The sequence below is a fragment of the Notothenia coriiceps genome, unplaced genomic scaffold (assembly GCF_000735185.1).
Source record: "Notothenia coriiceps isolate Sejong01 unplaced genomic scaffold, NC01 NC01_scaffold00003700, whole genome shotgun sequence".
NCBI lineage: Eukaryota > Metazoa > Chordata > Actinopteri > Perciformes > Nototheniidae > Notothenia > Notothenia coriiceps.
The window spans coordinates 1-10,597 of record NW_011336401.1 but is presented as its reverse complement, the minus strand read 5'-3'; the positions used below and the strand labels follow the sequence as shown (position 1 = coordinate 10,597).

The 10,597-nt window shown below is 39.9% G+C and overlaps 1 protein-coding gene and 1 long non-coding RNA gene across 2 annotated transcripts; one reads left to right on the top strand and one right to left on the bottom strand.

The window, feature by feature from the left end:
- Positions 1-2,830: 2,830 nt before the first annotated feature.
- Positions 2,831-3,244, bottom strand: LOC104941683 (uncharacterized). Its single transcript, XR_797924.1, has 2 exons — positions 3,090-3,244; positions 2,831-3,046 (listed from the first exon to the last, which is right to left on the bottom strand). It is a non-coding gene; the product is annotated as an uncharacterized lncRNA (long non-coding RNA).
- A 2,215-nt stretch (positions 3,245-5,459) lies between these two features.
- Positions 5,460-7,696, top strand: LOC104941684 (E3 ubiquitin-protein ligase HECW1-like; the record flags this gene model as incomplete). Its single annotated transcript, XM_010766815.1, has 3 exons — positions 5,460-5,531; positions 5,868-6,844; positions 7,141-7,696. Coding segments are annotated over exons 1-3 (1,588 nt in total), but the record flags the coding sequence as incomplete, so codon positions are not given.
- Positions 7,697-10,597: the final 2,901 nt, after the last annotated feature.

The following is a 10,597-nucleotide window of genomic DNA, read 5'->3' as shown; positions in this document are numbered from 1 at the left end:
TGTATTTTCTGCTTTCCTTCTCTCCCGTCCTTAGTTGCAGCTAAGCATAAACACAACAAATATAGCTGCTAATTTTGCAGGTTTTTAAGGATTTTCAAAGTCTTTTCTAACAAATAAAAAAAAAAACGTAAACATTAAAAGCATGTTTCGTGGATGTTTGTTAAGATCCCCAGTTCCTCCCATTTACATGTCAAAATGTATTTCAGGATGCAACTGTGAAAAGCACTGGATAATAATAATAATAATGAATAATAATGCATTTTATTTATAGATTGCTGGAGTAAAAATAAAAAAAACATAGTTAAAAAACACCTGATGCAGTCCATTCAGGGCTTACTCAGGAACAGTTTGCCCTTCATTCAGTTAAGGATGCTAGAAGCATGATGAGCTAATGAATAGCAGTGCTGACTTTCATGCAAGACAATTCATGTTGAGAATATTGTTGGCTTTTTATTTCCTGTAACCTTAATCTTCTCTAACCCTACCATGTAGTTGTTGGTACAGTGTACCCAAGAAATAGTATGTACAGTTTGTGAGCATGATCACAGCTTAAAGGCAATGTTCTTTGGTTATCTGTGAATTAAAGGTCCATTCAAAAGGCTAAACAGACCAGTGTTTCCCAGAGGAGCAGCAAACAAGGCCATGGATGCACAAAAAGCAGGGGGGAAAAGTGCACGTGTAGCTGTGTGGGTGGCAGACAGACAAGAAGGCTATCAGAAAGGTTATAAGTGTACACTGTAACTTTAACAAGCGATTTAAAAAAAAAGCAAAAGAAGGGAGAAAGAGCTAAATGACGGAAGAAAAGCTCGAGTTTTCTCCAGTCCTTCAACAACAACCCTAACCCTAATTGACCACTGTCATTGTGATAATAGAGTAAAACATTTCAAACATAAAACACTCTTTCTTGAATGTCTGGTGATATAATGTGTCATATCTTTCACAGGAATGCAACATATATTTAATTTAAGATCTGTATTGGTAAAATACAGCCACTTAATAATTCCATTACTTCTTTAATGGTGGACCGGGAGTACAATCATCGGAAATGAAATAATGCTCTGATGAATGAGCTCTGGTTACATGACAAATGGCCTTCAGGGGAGCAGTAAATACTTTACAGAGAAGCCATAACTCTGAAAAGATGTTATAAAGAAATACAAGAGGATTAAAACACTGTACAAAAGGATTTGATCATTAAGTTATTGTAACTTTTGTCTTTAAGTTATTTTCACTTAATATATACATTTCTACTTAATTTCACAAGTTGTTATTATTTCAACTCAGCTCTGTAAGCCAGTTCAATGAACTCTAAATTCTATGAAGTCAATTTGACTGAACAGTGTGAGTTGTGATCAAGCGGCAAACTCTGTGGAAGAGCCGGGACGCCAATACGGAAGTGGCACACACTGCAGTTCATTTATTGGCCGATAGGGACTGACTGCAGAAAGGAGCAATTTCCATAGACCCCATGTTAAAATGCCCAACTTTACAGCAGAAAAAAACATGTTTCTACCGATGGATGCAATAAATATTATTATGAATATAGCTAGATTCCACCTTCATCTTTATGGAACAGATGGTGCATGAATGCAGTTTTGCGGTAAGTGAAATTTGAGTACTTATTTATGAGGTCTTAAAGTCTTTGCATAAATTAGGGCGTGGTCACATTGAGTGACGGCTCTGTGAAGTGACTCCTGCTGTTAGCTTCTTGTCTCTCTGCTAGCTGCTCCGTGAAGCTACAGGCACTCTGCCTGTTCAGCTCATCCAGGGAACACAACTTGCCCCCGGCCGTTTGTTTGTTCTTCATGCTTATATATCGGACTATTGTGACTCGCTCTGCGGTTGAAACAGACGGTGCATGAATGCGGTTTTGCGGTAAGTGAAATTTGAGTACTTATTTATGTGATAATGATTTTAATCAGCTACGTAATTAATGTTACGGCTTGGGTTAGCGTGTAAGCCAGTGGTAGCTACATCGGTGCTAACGATGCTAATAGTAGCCTCCAAGTTAAAATCATAGACTATATATAAACGTTAAAACGAAATAGACAAGTGTTAAGTGGGATAATACTGTACAACAAACGGCTTCTGATTGAGGTTGATAAAATAAGGTCATCCTTGTAACTTAGAGAGATGATTATTATGTAGGTAGGAACTGTATGCATCACTAAGGTTAATTTAAATTGGCTATGCTCAAGTATGTAGACAACTAATGTCGAAGTAGTGTATGTGAAATCAACCTCACAATAAGATGTGTGTATATTACAATTATTAATGTCATATTTCAAGATGATTACTTAGATATTACAATATGGTTGGTTGAGCTGGAGTTCATTATTGAGCTTACACGTTAACGTCACAGTCATCTGAAGAACGAACCCAAACCTTGTTGTTTTTATTAATTGCATTACCAAATTGGTATCAAATAAACAGTAAGCATTGGTAACACAACTTCCAAAGTTACAGTAAAATAAAAAGGACCCTGACTCGGACAATACACAATCCAACATGTTCAACAGAAGATAATCAGTTATATTGTTTGTACACATGGTCCTTTACATATATCTGTTTGTTTAAGGTGTCCAGGTGATGCAGACAGGCTGGACCAGAGAGTGAGAGACAGAACTGGACTCCTCACAGCAGTGAACTTCAGCACAGGTACAAATACTATTTCTTCATACTGTACAAAGAATCAAGAAAGATATTGGTTTAAATAAATGAAGTATTGACTTTAATACACTGATATACATTCCATTAAACAATACTAGATCACCTACACACCAGTGAAGTTGAGGGGTTTTTTTTCTGTGCAAAAAGTTACATTTAGATGTTAACAAGCAATATGATTTTGTCAGCTTTCTAATTTAATGTATTGAAGGCAAAGATATTTAACACATAGTGAGAACTGCTACTATTTATCTCTCAATATTGTCTGTAAAAACGTGGTAAAAGTTATTCTTTCAGTGAGACAACAGAGCAAGCTTCTACAGTTGCACTACGTTTTGTAACAGTTATATATTATTTTGATAATAAAATATATTTCAATGTTGATGAATTTCATACTGTTCATTCATAATCTGATTATCAATGTTGATGAATTTCATACTGTTCATTCATAATCTGATTACAATTACAAAATAATTATATCTACAGCCCCTAAACACACAAACACACCGCTTTCATAAATAACACACTTGTTCTGCAATAATATGTTTTATGTTTCCTGTCATTTTTGTTAGGAAAGGACATGCCTGAAAGACACGACATGTTCTCCTTCTCTGAGGGTCAAGAAGAACATCCAAGAGGAAAATTAAAAACTGATTTTATGAGATTTTAAGACCAGTACAGGACATTCACTTAAGAAACTACTTTTATTGTGAAAACAAAGATCTGCACACCGAATATTTTTGTAGTCTATCAGGACCATCATTTGTTTGTGACGCTGCCTGCACCTCAGAGAAGGGGTGGTTATAGTCAGGGTTATAAAGTGTGGCGAAAAACATAGTCAGCTGATGGGATGCATCTATTTCCACATCTACACTCCATCAGCTGATTATTTCTATTTGCCTCACTTTATGAGCTTCACAACACTTGTGCCTTGTACCGCATGCTTGCAACGTCACAAATAAATGGGGCCAATCTTCAGTCAGATGTGAATGTGTAACTCTATTTTCAGTAAGAATAATGGACGAAAGGAGTGCAAATACAAATACAATTTATTGAAATGTGAACCAAAAGTTAATCAAAAATGTTTTAAATAAAAAGCACATATGGACAGAAGGTGTAAAGCAGGGGTCGGCAACCCCTGGCACGCTTGCCAGCATTGGCACGCGGCACCGTAACCAGTGGCACACTAGGAATAAGTGGAATAAGTGTGCAATAATATTTAAATTGTATTTTCGGATCCTGAACGAGACCGCAGCCAGAGCGCGTAGACCTGCAGAAGGAAGCCATGCACGCAACGCAGCCCCGCCGACTTTCTGCCGCTTTCCTCCGTGGTGCAGTGCTGATCGTTTCACCACGGAGGAAAGCACTAGTGATGTGTCGGTCGCGAACGAGCCGATTCTTTTGAACGGCTCTTTGATATGAACGAGGGGAACCGAGTCGTACTTGGTGAGAGCCGTTCTTGTTATCGTTCAATCGTTTGTCCGCACTCACTGCCTGCCAAAATCCACTAGCCTTTTAAAAAGCTTGATTTTGTTCCCCAAAACGTATTCTGTGAAGACCCACCCCTACTCTGACTGTATCTATCTTCGACACGGAAACCCTGTCTGCTCCTCACAGCAGCTCCTCGCGAGCAGTTGCACGTCGCTTGACCNTAATGTTCAAATCTGAAAAAGGCCTCTTTACCAAGCTCCAAACTAAGTTAAATATCTCAATAAGTGTAAAATCTGAAGAATAATTGTTACACCTTCAGCTGTAACAATTATTCTTCAGATTTTACACTTATTGAGATATTTAACTTAGTTTGGAGCTTGGTAAAGAGGCCTTTTTCAGATTTGAACATTAGTATGTATTGCATAGCTCGTTAAGGCTTAGAGTGCGTGATGTCACAGCTAGTGGACGAGAGCTTGAAATTCGCCTTCATTTTTATTTATTTTTTACAACATTGTGAATTTGAGTTTTCTTGACGGGTCTTATTTTGATTCAATGGAGTGGTGACGTGCTCTATAAAATAAGGAGGCCTGGAGTTCCTTCCCCTGTGAGTGAGAAGCTGGTGAATAATCAAGGTTTTATGTCCCTTAAAAAGCAAAAAGTAACAAACACCCGAACATTTTCAAAAATTGTCTTTCATAAGCAAAATATTGCTAAAGTGATGATCATACTTTCATACTTTTCAATTGTGGAGAAAGTCCTTCTTTTAAATAATTAAAGGCTATACAATATTTAATTACAATTATCCATTAATTCTTGTGTTCATGGCTTTATGAATGCAGCTAAGATTACGCTTACTTTTTAGTTACTTTATACACTGCTGAACCCTTACCCATTTGATTTGATTCATTATCAATAGCACAGTGTAAAAATGACATTCACAAACGACTAAAGACATAATTATATTCAAGAGTAAAATTGTATGTTGTAACAATGTTTTTCTCCGCTGAAAATAATGGATTCAAAATATGTAATTAAATGCTATTCGACAAACACAACTGATGCGTTGCAAACATGACTGAAGTAACAACTACTGTTAGTCCAGGGAAAATACTGTGTGTGAACCAAGGCCTAAAAAAAATTAGGGTTAGTTATGCTTCCAGCTGTCAACTGACCGCCAGCTGGCAAGTGCTGGGATATTTACATTAGTTAGCTACATCTGTAGCTATGTATTTTTTAACAAAATCTGTTATTTTTTCCTGTCTCTTCTAACAATCTTACATTAATCCTGCATATCTCTTTTTCTCTGTTCTTTTCTGTTATATTTATTGCAGGGATCGAGTAGTGAGTTATTCGCTGGGTCGCAGGTTGCCAACAGACCATGTCTGCGCCCCAGCTGCAGTTCCGCTTTGAGTTGACTTCTTCTATTCACCCAGGTACATAAGTCATAATGCCATGTAGCAGTGAAAAATGATAAATTCTGCTCCGCTTGAGTGTTCAGCTTTGAAGTCAACTGTCTTTCTCTTGCAAAGTAACACTTCTCTCTGTAGTGAATCTTCAGTTTGTGTTTGGTTGATGCTATTCTTGTGGAATGTAGGAGTATCAAAAGCTATTTAAAGGTCTCAAGAGTGTAAATCGGCCTTCTAAACTCACAAAACTTTAATTTGCACCACTTCCAAAAGAAGAACTGAATTTAGTCAAGACCCAGACTTGTTTACGGTAGAAATGTCCAAAAAAATGCTCAACACAACCAACATCTCAATTTTCCTTAGATGATGAGGAGATCTCTCTGGTCATAGAGTCAGCCTGTACTCAGGGGGGAAATACACCAAATGACAACCATGCTGCTGATGCTCCTGATGATGACACATTAAGTGTGGGACCTGACATGCCTGATCTTCCCCTGGATGCCCCTCCTGACTCTGAAATGACGGTGGTAACAGCATTCACAGCGGAAGCCTCCACACCTGAGGAGGTCCGTGCTGAGGATGAGGAGGCTGAGTCAACGCCAGAAGAGCAAGAAACTGTGGATGAAGAGAGCACAGTGAGGGAGGAGCCCCTGTCTACAGAGCCACAAGTGGAGAAGGAGCAGGGGGAACTGGCTGAACAGCAAGAAGGGAACAGTGGAGAGGATGGAGAAAGGGAGGAGAGGCAACAAGAAGAAGAAGAGGGGGAGCAGAGAGAAGCGTTTGCACCACAAGCTCAGGAGGATACGACTGGAGAAGAAAATTATGTTGGGGAGGAAATACAGCCAAAGCCAGACTCTGAAAATACTGTTGAAATATCAACAAACAATGGGGCTGTTACTATTGAGGACCCCATGGAGGGAAGCATCACTTCCCAAAAGGCCGATGTAGAACAAAGGGTTGCTCATGAGGTGACAGAGGGCGGAGAAATAAGCTGCCTCCCCTGCACCTGTGAATCCCTCTTCTCAAACTATAACTCTAACGCTCCTTTGCGCCGCAAAAATCGCCCCTGCTCCCTTCCAGTGTCAGAGTTGGAGACGGTGATCGCATCGGCCTGCGGAGAGCCGGAGACACCCAGATCTCACTACATTCGGATCCACCACCTCCTCCACAGTCTCCCCTCAGCCCAACACAGAGCTCCCAGCCAGGAGGAGGAGGAGGTCAGGGAGGGAGAGAATACAAGCACCACTCAAGACACCACTTCCACAAAACTTAAAACCTCCAAAGAGGAGGAGGGGCTGGAGGATGAGGAAGAGGATGATACAACCCTGTCTCCCTCTCAGGTATGGCCAGTGATGGAGTTATGGTAGAATTCCATGAGTTATTCCATAGTAACAAGCATGTACGTTTTAGTAAAAGTAGTGGTCAAAATACTTAATTGAGTGTGATGTAGGGCCCAAAAAAAACTACTTAAATAATGTACCAGCTCACTTCACACTCCTATATTCCTATTTATTTAAAATGACCTTTAAGAAAAGAACAACAAATACTGCAACGGAAATAGCAGTATGATTGACATATAGGTCTCCCTTTAGGCTTTTGGTTTTGCCATTTAATTGTCTAAATATTCCTGATCCAGGTCCCAGAGTGTCCCGGCACCTGCTGTCGTCGCTCCTTACCACGCAGCCTCTCCATTGAACGCCTTTCTGAGCTAAACCAGCTCCTGGAAGGTGATGGAGGAAGAGGAGGTCATACAACAGTGGAGAGAGAAGAGGGGGATTCCAGTCATGGAGGAGGAAGAATAGTTGGCGGTAGCACCCTCAGACATCAGGGTGAGAACGACTGTGAATTCTGCGACACATCCTGCTACAGTACCTCCTGCTACAGCACTTCCTGTTACAGCACATCATGTTACAGCAACTCTGGCTACGAGGGTAGGAGCCACTTTTGTAGCCATACCCGCCTGTCGTCAGTGGACAGCAACAGACTCTCTGGTAGTACGGTGTTCTCCTCCCAGGATGAAGATGAAGATGAGGAAAGTGCCTTTGAGTCAGTACCTGATAGCAGCCTCTTGCCAGATGGCCAAATGGTGAGCGGGGCAGGAGGAGAGAGGAGGACAGAGATGTTGAGGGAGGCCAGGAGAGGACAGCAGGCAGAGCCAGCTGTGCCTGGGCCCAGCGCTATAAACAACATTGGTGAGATAAACATTTTTTTCTTATTGTTTGTTTGCAACTGCAATGTAATGAGTCCAGCCGTAATGAGTTATTGAACGACAAATAAAGTGAGCACACACTGCAAGACTACGTTACTGCTGACTTCCCACTCAATGCAAACACCTGTTAAACACAAGCTTCTCACTCAGTGTTTACGCTATTTAAATAAACATATTTTAAATACATTTAAAAAACATAATGAAATCAGTGTAGTGTAAATGCATATGATCACAATGAGAATATCCAATTACTTTAATATACAGCTTTTTTTATTTAAATGTGCCCTAGATCAGGGGTTCCCAACCCCCCGTCGGCGGACCGGTACCGGGCCGAAATATTATTTCATCCAAAACATACAAAATAAATCAAAATTGGTTAGCATAAGGTCTCAGCCTCTCGTGCGCAGAGAAAGTTACCGGTGCGCCAATAGGAAGTGGAGCACACAGGAGACAACCGTTTCATCGCAGACTGTTTTGTTTATGTGGGGAAATGGCAGTGCATACATTATTTGAGATATATTTCAAACTCGGAGTTCATTTTAAGGACATTGCGGCCAGGGGTGGAGAGCTATTTTTTTATTTGTAAAACCTCCTTCACTTCATGAAATGCCTGCAGCATCAGGACGCAGCCTCTGAGGAGTGCAGCACCAGCGCGTATACACCGCCTTCACTGTGTTCCCCACTGCAAGCTGCTACGTTTCAACCACACACACCTCTACACACACACACACACACACACACACACACACACACACACACACACACACACACACACACACACACACACACACACACACACACACACACACACACACACACACACACACACACACACGAACGGCCCGATTATTCCCCCTATTACTCGTTGTATGAAGGAAACGTCCGGACACAAAGGCGCATGATGTGTGTGTGTAAGTGCTGTGCTCAGCTCCGCTGTGTGTGTGTGTATGTTCGGTGTGTTTGTGTATGTCCAACAACGGCATTTGTTTTCAAATGACCAGGAACAGTAATTTACACACATCTGGCCAACTCCATAGGTATGTGGGTGTTCCCAAAATAAGTTAGTTTAATCTTAATCTCTTAGTATGTAGTGCTAAATGCTGTCGTAGTGCACCGGAACGAACGCTCCGGTATGACGTTATGGCCCAGGGGTCTCACTGACATTTCAGTTATATCAATATGTGTACATTGGTCATAATTTGTTTTAATTGTATCCTGGTTTTCAAACTTTATTAATATTTTTGGATTCATAGTGTTCTATTATTTGTTCAGGCTGTTACATACAATTAGCCACTTTTGCCACCTATATTAGGCTATATTATATTATATATTATATTAATATTTGTAAAGCGGTCCTAATTTTTTGTTTTAATTGTATCCTGGTTTTAAACGTTGTTAATATGTTTTGGATGCATATTGGTATTTCTTCAGGCTTCAAATCAGTTAAAATTGACAACTGGTCCGCAATTATTTTTGAATGTATCTGCCGGTCCTTGGCACAATAAAGGTTGGGAGCCCCTGCCCTGGATAACATTCAAAATGTTTAGTTAATTTAAACAAGGTCTTTACAAACTGTAACAAATGTTTTACTTTCATCTTATAATTAAGTAACTCCGATTAGAACATGTATCATGGAATTCACTGTGACATGAGGGGGGATCACCCCTTATGCACGTTAATGTCAGTAATTATTGGGGACCTATAATCAAACGTTTTTGAGTTTTTCATTAGTTTTTGTGCATAGAAATGACACTTAATAAACAAGACAGACTTTACGTACTATCAGCAAAACAAACAAAACAGAAAAAGAAAGAAAGAAGAAAAGAAAATAGAAACATAGCCCAAATAATATTGTCTTCATTCTCTCAATCATGTAGACCAGGGGTGGGGAACCTTTTTCCTCTCAAGGGCCATTTCAATTTTTTCAACATCCTCCGAGGGCCGTACAAATTATTGACCTCTGCTTAAAAATACAAAAAGCACAGCCGATTCATTTGGCCTTTCTTTCATGCTGTGCAAAGAAAAAGCAACCTCTTCATCCAGATATCTTACCATGACTCGTGCATGCATGCACGTGCACGGTGTGGCATGACCACCAAAACAGAAAGTATATTGGACACAAGATGTGTGCAAATGTGTTTAGTTTCCTATCCATGTGGACATGATTTAATTGGGGGGGGGGACCTAACCTCCTCTAGGGGGGTCCTCACCTCCTCCAGGGGGGTCTGTGGGGCATGCACCCCCTGGAAGATTTTTTTTTAAATGTTGAAGTTGTAAGCATCAATCTGGTGCACTTTGAGAGCAACATTAGGAGATCTGTGGACATCTCTCAACATCCATATGAAACAGAACTGTAAGCAGATTTATTTTTCTTTATGGATATTTCACAAATCACTCCCCTTTCAAACTGTATTCTTGTTTATTAATAACAACTTGTATTTACTGTCATATAGTATTTTATACCTGTTTACTTTATTCTCTTATTGTTTTATAACTATAATGATCATATAAAGATGTGCCTTTACCTCACTGGTTGGAGAAAAAGCTTCTTATATTCGTTAGCATAGCTAGCTAACCAGATGCTAATAACAACATAGTTATTGACTGTATGATCAGTATGACAGATGAACAGATCGCCACTGGGCTTTCAACTAAGACACAGCCACGCAAAAACTGCGGATGTTGTACGGCTCCTTATAGAGTGGCGAAGTCGCGCCCACTTACTTCTGCATCATGGGACCTTATTCCGAAAAAATAATACATTGAAGTCAATGGAGAGAGAAAACTTATCTTTTGATCCCGTTTGAATTGTGCCATGAATTACACATATGTTGTTTGTCAATCTTAAAAAATCATTTCCATGTCAAAAAATTCAAAGTTTGTC